The sequence below is a fragment of the Lonchura striata genome, chromosome 6 (assembly GCF_050655825.1).
Source record: "Lonchura striata isolate lonStrDom1 chromosome 6, ASM5065582v1, whole genome shotgun sequence".
Lineage (NCBI taxonomy): Eukaryota > Metazoa > Chordata > Aves > Passeriformes > Estrildidae > Lonchura > Lonchura striata.
Genome location: NC_140708.1, coordinates 14,968,048 through 14,986,210, shown reverse-complemented (window position 1 = coordinate 14,986,210; position 18,163 = coordinate 14,968,048). Strand labels below are relative to the sequence as shown.

Sequence of the window (18,163 nt, the reverse complement as noted above, 5' to 3'; positions counted from 1 at the left end):
CTGAGAAGAACCAGATCTCCCATTTATATTTTTGGTGTAAATAAATGCAAAGCAAATGGGGTCAAAGTCTACTGTTAGCAAAGTTCAGCTGTGTTCAGCCAAGGCAATCTTTCTTATCTTTCTTAGGTGGGGTTATAATTCAAAGAAAAAAAATTGCTTTGTATTTAATGAGATTAAGCTAATTACTTGACATCATAGTTCCATTTTTTTTCCCCCAGAAAAGCCAGAAATATTTTATCAGAAGATTCTCCTCACAAACTCTCCAGCTAAACCTGAGTGACAAACACAGCATGCTCCACTAAGTCTTTCATTTTTAATATGGCAATTAGACAGAATTTGTTTTTATTTCTGTTCTCCATATACTTAGAAAAATATGGCATAAAGCAAATCAAACAGCATATATTAGCATAAATGAAAGCCATAAAATACCTTATTATCATGATTTTGTATGAAAGATTTTATTAGCAGGCAACACAGGCCAGACACTAAATCAATTTCATTAGGTAAATGTACCTCCAAGAAGCTTCTGGCAGGGCACACGTAAAGTGGAAAATCCTTCCCACTGATGCAAGCCGTGCGCGTTAATGCACGACGTCATTCTAAATTGGATCTCGCACTTAATGCTGATGAAGGCAGCTCCTCCAGACCTGTAGGACCAAAGTCATTACCAGAGCTCTGGACATGCTGAAGAAATAAAACAAACCCCCATAGCTTTTGGGCACATTACAAGCCTATCAGTGGTAGTTGTTTTGTGCATATTTAGCGTGGTTGTTGGAGCCAGTGCAGAAGAGCAGATGTGAGGGCAGACCTCTGGCCTGTGGGGGAGATGAGCTCACACACCTCTCCCATGAATGCTGCTCTGTGCCCATTTCTGTGCGTGCAGCAGAACCGCCCCGAGGCCGCACTGTGCTCAGCAGTGCTCAGCAGGCAGAGCCTGGCAGAGGATGCAGGGTGGCACCCAGCCAGGGATTGGGTTGGGTGTCTCCCTGTCTGCTCCCTCTGCGCTCAGGCACCGCGACACCTCGCCTGGCTGTGAAGGGCTGGGCAGAGCTTCCAGGTCCAATGGAGAATGAGCCCCTCAGCAACCAGAGAAATAAGCTGGACACAAGCTGTTGCCTCACCTTAGGGGAGGAGTAGGCCAGCCACCATAGCTCTTCTACTCTTCTACAAAGGCCCCACAGCAACAGGCAAATTCCAGGATTGGACATTCAGGGCCCCAGAGCGAAATTCTCTGGGACAAACCCTTTGTGAACTCCTCTACAGAGGGAAGGCAGCAGAGGAACTGATTATCAGGGATTACCAAAAACACCTAGAACAGCATAAATGTCTGTCCAGCAGCATCATTCTCACTGAAAAATGCACTGTTCTCTAAGATGCCTCAGCCACATACACATCCCCAATATCCCAGTTTAATGACTGGACATACCATGGTCATATCTGATGTATTTTAAATGAGTGATGCTTTCTTGGGTTTATATTCCTCGTCCCATATCTCTTTTGTATATTTATGGCCTAAAATCCAGTGTAGTTCCCTCAGTTCAACAAAATCAGCTAATTTTGGGCTTAGCATCCTCAGCTGTATGACAGAGGGGGTCATGCAGTAATATTGCTGATTGCAACCACCTTTTCTGATTTGGACCTTAGTAGTATTTGTCTAAGCCCAGCAGAGTCACCTCTGCTTAGGAAACAGTGGCTGTTTTATTTTGCTTCTTCAGGCATGCAAGAACATCCAGCATTTTTTATCTGGCTCCTGAATGCAGATGGAGCAGAGTGTTTTACACAGCAACCCTCTGCCCTCTTGCCAGTCTGACAGTCACCAGCTTTCCTACTCTGATTTACCTGAATACAGCTCCAAGATTTTGCAGGCTGAGTACATACCTTTGTGGCAGTTCTTGTATACTTCTTGGAAGCTGCAAGTCTTACAAGGACCAAGAAAATGTTTGGGAAAACAAAACAACCAAAAAAAAGTACAAAGAACAAGAAAAGCTTTTCCCCTGTTTTTATTTTTTTATGTTATTCTTCTCTGCTCATTGCATCCAGTAACAGTAAACAAAAGCCTAGCTTAGACTAGATAATTAACACATTTGGGTTTTATATGAGAAAAAATTTAGATGTGATTAATCCCTCTAAAAGTAAACACAGATCTTACACTGAAGTTGAGGCTGAACTAATGCAGAATTCAGGCTGAAGTAATGTTTGTGAGGGAAATATCATTAGGAAATTTGGGGAAATTCTGACACAGACACTGATAGAAAACTGCTGAGACAAACAAAATATACAATAATACATTGACAGGAAAAAAGATGTGACTATGTCATATGTGGTATAGAAGTTCATCTACATACATGGTCAGTAGCATAGACTCATGAGAAATGGTTCAGGGAGAATCATGTTGCTTTTTTACAAGAGAAATAATAAACAGGAGAACTGGTGTGCAAATCCTCTCTTAATACAACTAAAGCCCCTCTTGAAAGCAGAGGGTTTTTTGATAACTGGGTACTGGTCTTTGAACTGTAATCCCTGGAGGAGTTATTCTTCTGCAGTGGGAAGGTCTCAATGCCAAGGGGGAAATGCACTACCAGTGTTAGGTACATCCTGCATTCTGTAGGACTGCCTTCTCCTTCAAAGTCACTATTCAGCAGAGAGAGACAGCATATCACATTATACTGTGAATATGTATATGCCTCTAAAACTAGTAGGCTAATTGAAAGAAAAACACATTTATAGGTGTCTAGAATGCATTTTGAGGGATGGGTAACAGACCAGGGCAACAGCTATGCATATTTGATGATGATCATGTTTGGTACATCCAGCAAAGACTAAGAAGTCTAGGATGCAATAAATGTTCTGGTAACTATTAATTTTCTACCCTGGGTGGATATACATATATTTATGAATTACATATTCAATTTATGGTGAATTAAGCTACCTGTCTCTGGAGAGGTAACTCAAACAGTAGTGGCAATGCTTCCCAGCTCTACAGGATGTTCTGACTCTCAAAAGACTGAAGTGCAGCAGCAGGCAGGGAAGCCAGTCTCAGGCATTGCATCCTCATAGAGCCAATTACAGGACTAAAGTGTGATATTTGGGGAGCAGGTGATAGATCTGTGTCCTTTTTTGAAGAGACTTTGACATAGCAATGCTCTGCCTCTGACACTGAAGTTGTCCCTCCTGGCTTTCTTACTTCCCACTAAGTTTACAGCTCCTTCATTTTTGCTCAGCATGGCCAAGGAGCTTTCCCCAGAATTATCCCTGATCTTGATGCTTTCTTTGTACTTGCAAGTGAGCCCTTTCCTCTACCTTCCTCTGCACAGACAGCACCTCCACGCCTGGACCCCATCCTGCCCTGGGCCCCTCACACCATCCCCACCACACCTGGGGCTGCCACGCTTGCTCCCCAAAGCACAGTCCCTGGCTCCTGCCTGCCCCAAGCTTCCTGGGCTCTCCCCAGGCCTTCACCACTACATCTTCCTCCAACAGCTCTGAGATGGCTGCAGAGAAAATCAGATTGAGCAGGGTGCCATACTGTGTTATGCAGACTGTTGAGGAGAAGGGTTATTATGTGGCTGCAGGCATTTCCAAAGGGCTGATGCCTGTCCACACACTGCTGTGATGACTTTTTCCCTGCATCATCCCTCCTATGGCCAACACCAGGTGCTTATTTACAATCTGGGTCATGTTCCCTATCACCCCTACCAAGCTGAAACACATTTACACAACTGCAACTAGAAGGTCTCCAGACAATACTCTTTCTGTTTCCTTTCTTTGGCAAGAAGCCTTTCCCATGAGGACCAAGATTACCACTCATTTCAGTGATACCAAACTGCAGTTCTGGGTGACTGCATTTGCAGCCTGCTTCTCCTGGGAAATGCTGCCGTGTTTCATTTAAAGGTATATTTCAACATAAAAAGTCAAATTTGGCTAAACCTGAATTAGAAGAAAGGATTAGGAAGGCAGAGGAATAATAACACATCAATTTAGCAAAATTCTTGCTGTGAATATAAAACACTGTGTCAGTAATCTGCATTGATTGCTTGAAGAAAATTCAGAGTGCATGAGCACTCTGTTATCTTTGCACTGCACCTTTTTTTGTTGTGCTTGTACCAATGCATATTTTACAAAGATTAATGCGCTCCCACCAAATCTATACAGTTCTATGAAATCCATAGGAACATCTGGCAAGAACCTATCATACACTTTTTCTGTGCATTCCTTGCAAACTGATTAGTAACCAGTGAATTATTCTTAAGTGAGAGGATAAAAGGAAATGGATCTGTTATTGATGCAGAAAAGAGAACAGTGGAATTCAAATTATGTAGTTCTAGGATGACATCAGGTTGAGCAAAAGACCTTTCCCCCTCAATTTGGAAAGAGCAAGTAGTTATTGAAAGAGTGCATAAAATAGAAAGGCATCACTAAAAACTTCATCACTAAGGAGTTAATGAGTGTCTTTGGCAAACCTGTTATTATCTGCACGTTTTCCCTGACTTCACAGGAATACACAATGTCAGGTTACATCTTACATAAAAAGGACAGAAAGGAAATAAATGCAGCTTTGTTTTATGAACTGGAAAAAGATCTTTATAAGATTCTATCAAAGTCAGTAATTTATTCCTTATTTGCACCTCCTCTTTGCTTGAAGAAAACCATTTACAACCTGAACTTGTAACTGAAGTTAGAAGCCACATTGGACCATATATCATTCCATACTATCTCAACACCCCCCTAGGAAGTCAGCTTAACACAGCATCAGCAAAGGACTTAAGAGACTGATGAAAGAAGTTTCTGTCAACATGAATTTCACTTGAGTCAGATGCTGAACTGCCACTAGAAAGTTTGCCTATGACTGACTTGCAATTAGACTCTGCACTGATAAATTAAATGAGACTTAGACATGGAAATTGTTAAGATACTTTAAGAAAAGCAGTCAACAAGTTAATAATAATCATTCTAATAAAGGTCTGTTAATTCCAAGGGGACTGGGGTAGTAGCCTACTTTCATGGAAGAAATAGTACTGGAATGAGCAAAGTTTGCCCCACAGACTTTAATTCAATCCACAAAAACTACCAGCAGTGTAACACATCTGGGAGTGAAGGTGAAGTACAATGGCAGGCAACCAAATTTACCAGACAGGCCTCAGGAGGGCAGTTCAAATATCTGTGTCCTTTATCCCCAGTCTAGAAGAGTTGTGCAGCTTTATGTTGACAAGCATTACAATGAGCCATCCATTTTCAGAACTATCACACTAGGAAGATTTACATCATATTTACAAGATCTAGCACTAATTTTTTTTTTTGCAGGAACACACAATGGATCACTATTAAAACACAGGTTTATATCATTAATTTGCCATGCTAGAAGGCAGGACTGTCACCTTCTTTGTCATCAAGACATGTAGGTGAGTGAAAGGCAAACATAACAATGGATTTATGAGGTGCAATGTAATTTTACTCTGCTTAAACCAAATATCTGAGTAGCCTAACAAATATCATACCCTCCTGAATTCTACTTCAAAATCGAAGAGCATATCCATCAAGGCAATTACCTACATCAAAAAGAGCTGTAAACTGAATACCAGGTATCAAAAAAACTCAGCAAGATGATTTCACAACAGCCTTGAAGCTCTAATCAGTTCTCCTGGGCATCACAGCCTTTAAGCACAGATTTTGGGAAAACTGCAAAAAATCCACGATCTTCAACCAACACCCCTGACTGTAAATACGTCCCTGAAATGTAAGCTTCACCATGTAGTCAGGAGAACTGAACAAGCTCTGGTGGCATCTGGAGCAAATTTACTCTGACACCTCAATCAACAGGGAGCCAGGTCAGCACAGCATGGGGCTTGAGCTGGGGAAGCTCATATCCCCTGTGCTCATATCCCTTTCTGCTCCCAGTTTGCAGTAGGATTATCAAATGAAGAAAGTTATGTATCAAAGAAACAACTATCATGTTAGTGGCACCTTGTTAAAGCAATGATCTGGAGGTTGGACAAGCTGCAGGCTGCACCTACTCCAGAGCCACTGTACACCCAGACTGCAGTCCCCAAACATCTCCAAAAGGACAGTAAGGTGATTCCTGTGAGTGCTCACCACTGAGCAACTCACTCACATCCTTGTATGTTTAGGGCCCCAAATCAGTACTTTGTGTTTGTCTTTAATCAAGCTGTGCCAGTGTGCATATTAATTTAAGGCCAGTTACAAAAAAGAAATATGTTAATATAGAGAACAGTCATTACCAGAAAAATACACTGGCCAGTTTCTAAAAAAATGGGTGAAGGGAAATCCACAAGCTGCAGAAATTATTGGTTCATACTTTTCCTCTAATTATCAACTCAATGAGTGCCCCTTTGTTTTTCAGGTCACTCCCCAATTACATGTTTCCTTTGTTCCACAACATTTAATTCTTTTCCAGTGTTGCAAAATTAACTGGACAGGTTTCTTAATCTTGTGTCTACAAAGAACTTGTTGTAATTGCCATGAATGCTTTCATTTTGCTGGTGTCTGAAATACGATTTGCAGGGGAAGGGGGAGTGCGGGTTGATGCTAGTCCCATCACTAATAACATTCCTGCAGGGATTGCAGTGGTGGGAGTAAAAACCCCAAAGCTTTTATATAATAACAGCATGTGTTTGCACGTGAGCTGCTCCTTTAAGAAGCCTTGGGCTACTGGAAGTAGAGAGATCCAGAGAAAAGACAGCCCCAGAGCTATAACAGAGGGCAGAGGTTAAATCTTTTGGCATATTTACCATAAGAATGGTCACTGCACACCCTCTCCCTGAAGGCTTCACTGAAATAGAAGTGTTTGCCATTGGCACTGCCCTGCTGGTTGAAGGTAAGTTTGGTGTGGGACCTCGGCAGCAATAAGATTTTTTTCTTCCTATTATTTCTGGTAAGAGGGGGGAAGGAAAATTGGAGTGAACGGCAGCATTTGTGGTGTGCAGACCCTGGCTACTGTGGCTACATCACCGAGCACTCATTACTTCTGGTGAGTAAATCAGGGTGAGCTGCAAGCTTTTTGCTGTGAAGATCTGCACTCTATGCGTAGCTGTGGCAGTGAAGTACTTGCTACTCAGCTCTCTTCTCAGGAACCTGGGATGTAATGTTTTGTTGTTGACTTTTAAAGGCAGTTTTATCTTCCTCTGGGGAAAGAAGTTGAAATGACTGATAATCTCTCAATAAAATGGGACTGTTTGTTTTGTGGGTTGTGATGGTTGTCTTACAATCAAACATGATAGCTCCAAAAAAACCTGCAAACTGTTAGCATACATCCAGACTGTATTGGTAGCACTGCAATTAATGGCTGCTGGGTAAAAGTAACAAACCATATCAATTTAATTTAGCCAATGTGATCTTTTCTTAAGGCATATTCCACTTATTGAGAGACTGCAACACAACTGTGAGTTTATATTACCTGGCAGCCAGCAAAGGCTCATAGGTAGGATAATGTTGGTGTCAGTCCCAGGGCCTGGGATCCCATTCCTGCATAGTGCCGATCAGACGGGGATGTTGGAATTGTGGGGCCCAAGAGCAGAGGAGGAGAAGCTGTGAGCACCCTCAGAGTGGGATAAATGCTCATTAGCTCACCCCATGAACGTGGAGCATGGTTGCTCACCTTTGCTTTGCACCTGAGCTCGTGTCTGGCTGCACAGGAAAGCTGGAAATGCTGTCAGACACTCTTCTTTGGAAGAGAGGGGAAAAAGCTTCTACTTCTTGCCCAGGGGCAGGCTGCTGCCTAAACAGAACTAAGCCTGGCAGACAGTCCTGAGCCATGTGCACAGCCTGGCAGGACTGCACTCCGATCCCGAGGGTGGAAGCAGAGGAGAACAGGGACAGCACTGGGGGCTGGCAGAGCCCGAGAGCCAGGTCCTGCTGGGGACATGCTTGTGAGACCCTGGCTTTGCTAGTCCTGACCTGTGCTGGGGGCTGCAGCCTGCCAGGGTCCTGCAGCTGTGGAAGTTCCAGCAAAAAGCCCCGTGGTAACCTTCACTTAAAACTAGGTGTAGTCCAATACATTTATGATTTACTAAACATAAGTATATTCCATAGAGTTTTAGGCAGAATGTGCCCAGTAGATTGGCATTAAAACTTTATTATTGTCATCTGGGTTAGAAGACCAAGCTAAAAAATCAAATATTAATTCACTTTCTGAAACACTCTGAGACAAAGGCAATGAAGACCTCTCCTTTTCTTGTGGCAGCTTCTAAGTGCAGTTTGCAGAAAAACGTTGTGGTTAAGACTTGCATTCACTTTATTAAGTGAACATATTTGCTGATCTAGAAATGAAAATTAAACACTTTTTAAAAACATTTAGTAAGTTCTCTATTTTTACACTCATGCTGACCTTCAGGAAAGCAGAATCTGGTAAAGCCTGAGGCTTCCAAAAAGAGGAAAAAGATAGAAAAAGAATCTGATATAGTAATAACTCTTCAGCTGTACTCTAAATATGCTCAGAACACATCTCTCCTGAAGGCTTCTCTGCATTTGAGAGAGTTGACATCAGTTTTACCCTGTGGGTGGGAGGTAATCTGGCAGGGAGGAACTAACAACAGCAGATCTCAAATGGCTCCAAATAGTTCTCCTGGAAATATTTTGTTATATGTTGTGCAATGATAGACACACATCAGCTGTTACTATGGTTATGCCATCAGGCATTAATGCAATAAAGGTAGAAGCAGGATTTCTGACTAGAAAAAAATCATCCATCTTATGTAACTGCAAAATTAAGACAATAAGCATAACTACACTACTTTATAGAATTAGGAGATACGGATTTTTTCTGTGCTACAGCATTTCTTTTTCCAAGAAGAGCACAAAGGCATAGTGCCTCTCATCTAACTGAGACTTAGAGTCTGGATGTTGAGTCAGATCCTCATCAGAGCTAAAATAATTCAGGTTGCCTTGAAAAGGGCATTAAAGGACAAAGCTTGAGTTTAAACCAGTGAAGGATGGGATTCAGAGTGGCACAGCTCTGTGCTGGGTGAATAGCTCAGGTTGCTTGGATCACTCTCTGAGGAACAACATAAACCTATTTTTTTAAGTCTCTCAGTGACTGCTTTTCATAATTAGATTCTTCCTTTCCTTGTATAGTCTGTTGACGAGGGACAGTAATAAGATTGAGCTGGTGTAACCCAAGTACTGTGTAGGCTACCCTGAGAAGCCCAAAGGGAAGCAGGTTGACTGAAACATGGCTGAGGGATTTCTGGGCTTAAGCAAAAAGGAATGTTATGATGGATATTAAATACAAGCCATTTTTCTATCAAAGTCATGCCTGGACATGTGTACACCAGCAGCATGTGCTGGCTGTCAGCTCTCTTGAAACTCACTCACACTCCTCTGCATCTCACTTGCTCTGAACCCTGAACCATGTGTCCCTGCATGGAGCCTGAAAATCCCGTTTCTCTTATTATAACAAAAGGCAGAATTACAAATAAGATCAAACTGCTTCTGCTCCACATGACTGAAGAAGTCTGAAGCAGTCTGGCTTGAACTGTCATCTAGGACTTCTCTTCTGAAAGCCTTTGTAACTTGCATGCAGACTTGACCACTACAGATCTATTCCCTGTGCATAAGATTCCACTGTAATTATTGTTCTCTCATCAAAGAAAACAGCACTATCATTGTAGTTATTTTCAATTTCCAGTTGAATCACACCAAACAATTCTATCTTTCAGCCCTGCTTGGTTTCTGTCTGAATGGCTTGACAATTATTTCTTTCCGAAAAATCAAAGAGCTCCGAACACCCAGCAATCTGCTGGTTCTCAGCATCGCCCTGGCCGACTGCGGGATTTGCATCAACGCCTTCATCGCTGCCTTTTCCAGCTTCCTCAGGTATGGCACAAAGGTTTTCCCAGAGCATGCTCAGAAGAGCCACATGAAAATTAACTGCTTAAGTTCTAATTAAATGGCTCTCTTTCTACCATAAATCATAGCCAAAGTTCTCATGCCCTCAATCTGAAACAACAAAACAAAACCCTACATGGCTCTGCCAGGCAAGTAGAAAAGCAGATTTTACTGCATAACATCACTGCCAGATTATAAGATTGACCAGAGAAGACATTTAGCCAGACAGATTTGCCAGTGGTTATAGAAGCTACTTGAATATCAAAATATCACTTCACTGAACCTCTAGATTGACCCTAAATTTGTCTGCAAGTCTTTATCTGTTTGTTGTGTTGCACTGACTAGCACACATTGACAAATTGGCTCCTCACAAAGGAGGCAAAGTCTTGAAGATCTGGATGAAATGTCAATTTCAAATTTTAAAACCCCAGCTTTTTAATACACAGATGCAGGGTTATATCTTCTTCTCAGTATTAAGAGTACAAATAGCTGTTGTACCATAAGAGACACCACAACAAGAAAATGCTGGCAAATACCTAAAAACAAGCAAAGTAACATTTTTCACAGTGTTTCTCAGACAGATTCTCAGAACGAGCATAGGCTATCATTTTACCCTCTCTGTTAATGCAATTTCCAAACATGTCTTCACCTTTCTCTATCATTTTCATAACACATTCCTTGTTTGATAACAGATACTGGCCCTATGGCTCTGATGGCTGTCAAATCCATGGATTCCAAGGCTTCCTGACAGCCCTGGCCAGCATTGGCTCCAGCGCTGCCATTGCCTGGGACAGATACCATCACTACTGTACAAGTAAGGGTTACAATTTACTTCACAACCTTACCCACAAGCTGCAAAAGGCAGCTGGCTTATGTTTCTGGGACTCAAAGCAAGCACATACTTATTATTTGTGTATCTTATATATAAGTTTGTTTTTCTTACACACTTGTTAGAGCAAATATAAAGTTTCTCTAAAGGACCTCTTCCCATACAGGGGAAATTATCAACCACTTTCAGGAGATATTTCCTTGTCTAGATCACAACCAATTTGTGACCCTCTTGCCATGCTTTCTTTTAATCCATAAGTAAACGTTAAATCAAATCCCAAATAAAATCCAATTCTTCATATTGAAGAAAAATCTATTCATCTTGGGCTTTCATCCAACACCCTGCTGTGTACCAAACAGATCATCATGTCCATGCAGAGTTTACTACTGACAGATAAATTTGGGGTAAGCAGAGAGCTGCCTCTGCAGAGGCGGTGGCTGGAACAGAGCCCATGCAGAGGCACGACTGGGCAGACACAGCTCATCAGGCCCTTTGTGCAACACAGGTATTTTGGAGTGCAAGAGACTTCTTTTACCCATAGAGCCTTTCAGGCACAGCCTCCACATGATTCCACCAGCAAATGGCAAAACACACCCAAAGCACACAGGGAATATGGTCAGTCTGATGATCCTGTTGAGGAAAGGCAGCCAACTTTGTTGTTCTACAATTTCTGCAGGAATCCAGCTCAGGCAAAGAAATCCTTTTTCATGTCTAGATAAAGGCCCCAAATAATGCAGGCTGTGAGCTAAATCCATACTAACACCCCTTGGACACTGAAATGCATTTGGAGCTAGAGAGGAGCATCTGTATTTTACAAGAGAGAGCCTGAAAATAAGCGTGTCTGGGAAAGACATTTTACTCTCTGCCACATTAATGCTTTCGTGTCACGCGCTCCCACCAAGAACATACACTACATTAAGAGGACAGAAGGACCTTCAGGGCACAAGCTTCTTTACTCTGCTCAAATTGTTACTTACTGGTGGCCAAACATGGCTCCTAAAGTGAACATTTTGAACAACAAAACAAAACTAAAAACCCAGAAGGTGCTCATTCCCTCTGGTTATTCCAGTAAAACCAGCCCCTTCTAGTTCAATTCTTCACATGCTGATTGCAAAGATTAAGTCATATTTCATAGATGTGCTACACCAAGCCCACAGGCTGTGTTCTCAATCCATACATTAAACTCCTGTTGACACCGGTGCGAGTTGCATGCCTGTACAGAAGGTACAAAATACCTTTACCTAAAATACAAATCTATCAGCCTTTTATCTTCATTCCCCAGGACCTGGTACTCCTTTGAGGCTCAATTACATCATCCCCAGTTTTTTGTTATGTCCTAACAGTTTCCCAAGAAAACCTTCATTGTGGCATTCCTCAGCTTGGCACTTGATTATTCACTATCTATATTTCTGGGACGAAAGAGCTGATGAGAATGTAAGAAATTACTATGATGGTAGGATAACTTGGGACTTTACAACCATTCTGGATCCTAATATGACAAATTTGTTCACCAACATTCTGAAAATTGACCAGGTTTTTAGATTTGGAAGTCAGCACAACCCTGAGTGACAAAGCACTACCTTTAAAGTGTATTGATAACTAGACAAGTCACTCACCAGAAATCAGGTTGATGTTGCTTGGCATATGGAAGAAAATAATATTATTGCCCCATGTGGCAGAGAAGGTCAGGATATTTTACTCTCCCCTCTCTTGTTTTTTGGTATTTTTTTTTTACTTCTAGGCAAGCACACTGGGCAACTCTCTGTTCATCCCCTAAGTGTGGCTCTGGGGTCTCTGAGATTCTACTTTCACAGCACAGAGGAGAGAATTAACCTAAAAAAAGAGAAATAACCTAAAAGTATGCAATAAGAGGAGAGATAGCAGGGGAGTCTGAAGGGTATCAGTGTCAATCCCTGTAAGATGGCAAAAAAAAATTAAAATTTGATCATTAGGAGGAAAAGGAGAAAACAGAAGTAGTTATATGTTAGTTCCTGACAGTGAAGAAGAAAAGGGCAGATTCTGAGGAAGCTGTCCCTCAGCAGCCAGGTATTCAGGACAGAAGGTGACAGTTTAGATCAAGGCAGCTCCTCTCTGGCCATTCACATTGCCATTAGAAGTTTGGATCAACTTCTATATGAGGACAAGTTTGGGAGGAGGGGAAGGATTCATAAGCACAGCATAAAGTTATAGATTTAAAAGGAAAGAAAAAAATACAGATTTTTAACTTGCATTTAGGGGGAAACAGAAAATCTGACATGATTTATATCATTGTTCCTTTCAATATCATAAAAAAGAAGACAAACAAAACCAGCAGGGATTTCACAGCAGCATTCAATTTCTAAAAGCAGCATTACAGTGACTTTTATGTAATCCTTAACAACGGAGGTAGCCTGGGTTGTTATATCAGTATTCAAAGATTACCAAACTACCATTTGCTAAAATGGCAGCTGTCAGCTCTGTCAAATTAGGAGTAAGTCCTAAACTCCTGTCACACTGACTGTATTCCCTTCATCTAGCTTTGCACCTGGATCAGCTTTCCCTGACACAATGATGATGTTTTTACAGATCTCATGTTTTTCACTGAAGCAAGACAGTCATCAAGATTATGGTGAACCACAGCAAAATAAATTTTAAAATTGAGTAAAAAAATCCCTTAAATAGGTTATTTTAAAGAGCTTTTTATAATGATATGCACAAAATAAGCTATTACACATTACAGCTTTCTTATTCCTACAAAAATTGAGTACCTGTGACCACCAGTGACTGGTGCTTTTTGCACTGCAGATAAAGTAGGTGCTAACACCTATTTTATTTATGATTGATATATATTTTTCCTGATCAGATTTTCAGACATTTCTGCCTTTGACAAACTTAGCTAATTTTAACTGATGCATGCCAGTAAGTTTGGTACAAGCCATACACTGTCCTGGTATATATTATAATTTAAAATTATACAGCTATTATAACTTAACCATTTGCAAGAATGAGAAAAAGGGACTATTTCTCCCCTCCCTCATCGAAAATCCTGTTGACCTTTTATTTCGGACACTCATTTTAAACAGCAGACTGAAATCTAGCTGAAAAGTAGCCTAGTGTCACAGACGTATTTTTCAGTCTGTGAAAATCAGCTAAATGTTTGAATAAATCATAAATCTCATAAAAATACATTCATAAATGCTACCAGAAACTAAACCCCAAAATATAATTATGATTATATCACTAAAAACTGGCTTTCATGATCAAAAAGATTAAGGTTCCATGCTCTATCTAGCACTTTCTAGAAGTTCATCTTTCGGCATCACAATTTTAGTAATCTTTGAATGATGAGGGAGCAGTATTCCTGTTCCAAAGCAATTAGAGAAACCATTTAAAATTCCCTGTATTTCTATTTCCCTTTTGCTTTTCAAAGAGAGAAAACCAGAGCCAAGAGTGATTGGATTTAATGGGACCAAACTGCCAGCACTGGGTCCTAATTAAGAATTATATCTGTAAGCAGACGCTGAACCTCATATATGTGCATTTAATTGAATTAGGACCTATACAGCTATTACATCAAATTTTATCAGGCCAAGAAAAGTCATTTAAGGTAAAGCGATGGTCTGCTGTGCACAAAAACAACTGAACTGCTCTCAACTTGTCCTCTTGCTTTCAGCCTTCTCAGGGGAGGGCATTTTTGCCATGTGAGCACAGCACGATTCTTTCACTGTTCTTGTATTGAAAGTTTTTTCTGAGTAAAACTAAAATAATCTCAAGCTTGTTTAATTTACATTCATACATTTTTTAGCTACTTTTGATGTGTGTGTGAATATTTTCTGAAGGGTCAACCAGCAGCTGGTTTCACCAGGTCTAAAAATAAATGCACCTCATCCCCAGTCCTTCACCTCCCAGGGACAGATCGGAACTGGCCTGAATCTTCTTGCCTGCTGTCACGATGCTGTGTCTAAGGGCAGACAAAAAGACTGCTTCCCAACCTCCGTGAAAATGACATCATTACTTGTCCCTAATGGGAGATTGGATTAGAAAGGAGTGCTGGAAAGTCACTGTTCTCCTTGCTGGCGTCATGGGCTGCTCAGCATGGGCATGATGACAGACACTGGCCTCAATAACAAAATTATCCAGACCTTTTCACATGCAAGCAGTGAGGCTAGCACAATATCCTGCAGCTGCAAGGAAGCCTCCCTGCCTGCCTTCTCCATGAATAAATACTTCCTGTGTCTTCTCAAGTTTCCAGTCTTCCATTACATTCCTATAGTATTTGATGGAACCAGATGGGATAGGCACAAGGGAACATTTTATTATAAAATTAGAAAAAAATTACTAATGCTGAGCTTCCCATTTCCTGTTATAGGCTAAGTGATGATCTTAAGGGCAAAATTACTTGTCCAGTAGTATTTTTAGAACAAGCTCTGTTCTCAGGTTGTATATATATATTCACATATATATTGATGACCAGTAATTTTAGAAGAGAGTATATGAGATATACATACATGCTGTGCACTCCTGGCCTGGCAGGAAGGAAGAAGGCAGGGGCTGGGGAGTGTGTGCAGAGTCACATTTCTGACCTGACCCACACTCTGCAATGGGACTAATGTTTCTTCAAACACTGTTTATTGCATCACACTGTTCATTCTACTCGCTGCCTTGTCTGTGTCTTAAAACACATTCCCAAAACACAAGAGTATAATGTTTGTAACAGCAGCTGTATCTCCAGTGTGGTACAAAGCTGAGCAGCTTGCTGTTTCCTAAAAGCTTTCTTCGTATTTTATGGAAGACTGATTCCTCCAGACTCAGATCAGCTTCAGGATACAAAGCAAGAACAACTGCTTGTTTCTGCCTGAGGCCCAAGGGCCTGACAGCTGTTTCCAGTGGTTTTGTTCAGGGCACGGAGACCCCCTTTCCTCTTCCCACAGGGAGCAGGCTGCAGTGGAGCACAGCTGTCTCCATGATGGTGTTTGCATGGCTGTTTGCTGCCTTCTGGTCCGTGATGCCCTTACTGGGGTGGGGGAAATACGACTATGAGCCGCTCCGAACCTGCTGCACCCTGGACTACAGCAAAGGGGACAGGTGAGGGCCAGGGCAGCTCCCACAGGAGCAGAGTGGAGGCTGCCATCCCCTGGGACAGCCTTGGTGGCACACAAACCCTCTCAGCTGTGCCCAGCACTGTTCCTGGGGCAGATGTCCCTCCCCAGCAGCTGGGACAAGGCAGGCACCACCCCAGGCTGCCTGGATTCGCATGGTGGCACACGGAACAGCTAAAGTCAGCTTCCTCTGTGGGAGAGGCTGGTGCTCCACTTTCTGCCACTCCCTCACTCGTCTATAGGCTGCATTTTTCCTGGGTTTAGGGCTTGAAACTATTTCAGAATGTTTTTGGCTTTATGCAGGCCAGCACAGATGTCTGAGTAGTGGTGTTTGGGTTTAGAATACAGATATCTGTTGTGATTTTCTACAAGACTATCCATCCCACACACACAATAGCATGGCACAGCTTAACTGGCCTTCACTGAAGCACATTGACAAAAGTGGTTTTTGCAATTTTAAAACTACAATTTGGTAAATATTTACAGCAAGTTTACATAGTTGCACTAGAGTTGACTTAACACCTCTTTTTTTTCTTTCCTCCTCACCTATCCCAGAAACTATGTCACATTCCTTTTTGCTCTGTCCACTTTCAATTTCATGATCCCAGGCTTCATCATGCTGACAGCCTATCAGTCCATACACCAAAAGTTCAGGAAAACTGGGCACTTTAAGGTAAGAAAGCTCCCTGAATCCCTGCAATCACCATGACAAAACAGGGTTCCATTCAGTAGAGACAAAGTCCTTGAAAAACAAGAATTTCTTTCACAAGGACTTTGACCCAGCTCCTTCTGCCCCAGTGCTACTTGAGTAGGAGGGTAGTGCAACACAGGATGGGGCCATTCAGAAAGTTCATGGAAACACCATCCTTGGAAATGTCAGCATTTTACCAGATGGCCACATTTGCCCCAACCTAGTGATGTAAACAGTTCCCCATCAAAGAGGAAGTTGCAATGGTGATCCTGAAGATTTCCATCCATCAACACTGGCCCAACTCTCCTCAAAAAACAGAGCATACAGAATATTTGCCAATATCATATCAATGTTTATCCAGGGAATTTTATCTCAGGAAGGATTGTTATTTCCTGCTTTGCTACAGGCTTTTGGTTTATGGCTGAGGAAGTCAGACAACTACAGCTCTGCAAGGAAGCATACAGGCACCCCATGGGGGAGAAGGACCTTCCCATACACATTATGTTAACACTTGGCTGAGGAAATTCAGAAATCTTTATGAGCTGGAAACAAAGGAATTGTTCTGGTGTGGCAGGTTTATGGGAATCTAATGTGGTGATTATATGAGTTGTTTGCTGAGGCGCAGTCTGGGGCACTATGCATGGCTGGTGGGCACGGCCCAACCCCTGCACTCAGTAAAGACAGTCAGATCTCAAGAGAAATGTTATATTGACAGAGACAGGCAGACTTGATTGTAGCTGACTGGAATAAATACTTGTGCCCTCTATGTATTTCTTGAACAAATATCAGTGTTCATTATTATGTCTATTACTTTTTTCCAGTGAGTTTGTATGCACTAGCATGTGATTTCTTTCTTATGATACTCTAGCTCTGCAGAGAAGTTACAATGCAGAAAATTTGAGGATGAAATTTTTACTTCCTTAGTCATTAATATTTATAAGATACTTGGGAACAGCTAGCCATGAAAACCATGGATAGGCCCTAGCATAAAGGACAAGAGAAATTCTCCTACCATAACAGAGCTACTGCATCTGTACGAGCATAGCAGTGGCTTCACAGTTTGTCTACAAGACCATTGAGGAAGTCAGCAAAATATCACTCCTTTCAATCTGCTTTTAAATTCTCACACTGCTCTCTCCCCTCAGGAGCAGTTTCTGGCCATGGCTTCTATATCTAGCACACACAGATTTATCTGATCTACCATAAGGTGTTTTGCCACCTCTGTCACTCCCCACCCACGCCCAGGATCAGGGCTTTGGTGCTGCTGCACTGTTCTGTCCCACATCCTGTTGGCTGATCCTCTCCTGCTACTGAACACAAACAGTCCCACAGTACTCTCCCATCCATTTGTTGTAGTGTGTGATTGTGAAACACAAAGAAACCTATTGCTCTTGTTTTCCAGTTTAATACTGGTTTACCACTGAAGACACTGGTCATTTGCTGGGGTCCCTATTGCCTCCTGTGTGCCTACGCAGCAGTGGAAAATGTGACATTCATCCCACCAAAATACCGCATGGTACGTCGGTGCCACCCCAGAACCCAAACTGACGTTCTCCTCACTCCCCTCTCTCTGTCTCTATGCAACATTCCCCATTTACTCACTTCTGGGTTTCGTTGTAAAAAACATATATAAGAAGTAGTCCTTTTGCTCAAAGCATTCTGTTCATCTACAGTTTTTTAGTGAAAACAGGTAAGCACAGTGATACAATGGCCATTGCATTACTG

General features: G+C 41.8%; 2 protein-coding genes across 6 annotated transcripts in view; one reads left to right on the top strand and one right to left on the bottom strand.

The window, feature by feature from the left end:
• Positions 1-18,163, bottom strand: part of LRIT1 (leucine rich repeat, Ig-like and transmembrane domains 1) — a 66,119-nt gene that overhangs the window by 15,808 nt on the left and 32,148 nt on the right. The window lies entirely within an intron of this gene.
• RGR (retinal G protein coupled receptor) overlaps positions 1-18,163 on the top strand; it is a 52,943-nt gene that overhangs the window by 24,229 nt on the left and 10,551 nt on the right. For 2 of the 5 annotated variants that reach the window (XM_085582411.1, XM_085582410.1), the window contains exons 2-6: positions 9,672-9,828; positions 10,533-10,654; positions 15,580-15,733; positions 16,303-16,420; positions 17,841-17,954. In XM_085582411.1, coding sequence (XP_085438537.1) covers positions 9,672-9,828; positions 10,533-10,654; positions 15,580-15,733; positions 16,303-16,420; positions 17,841-17,954 — 665 coding nt within the window. Of the gene's footprint in view, positions 1-5,301; positions 6,833-9,671; positions 10,655-15,579; positions 15,734-16,302; positions 16,421-17,840; positions 17,955-18,163 lie in introns of all 5 variants that reach the window. The other 3 variants (XM_021536148.4, XM_085582413.1, XM_085582412.1) reach the window with 3 other exon arrangements.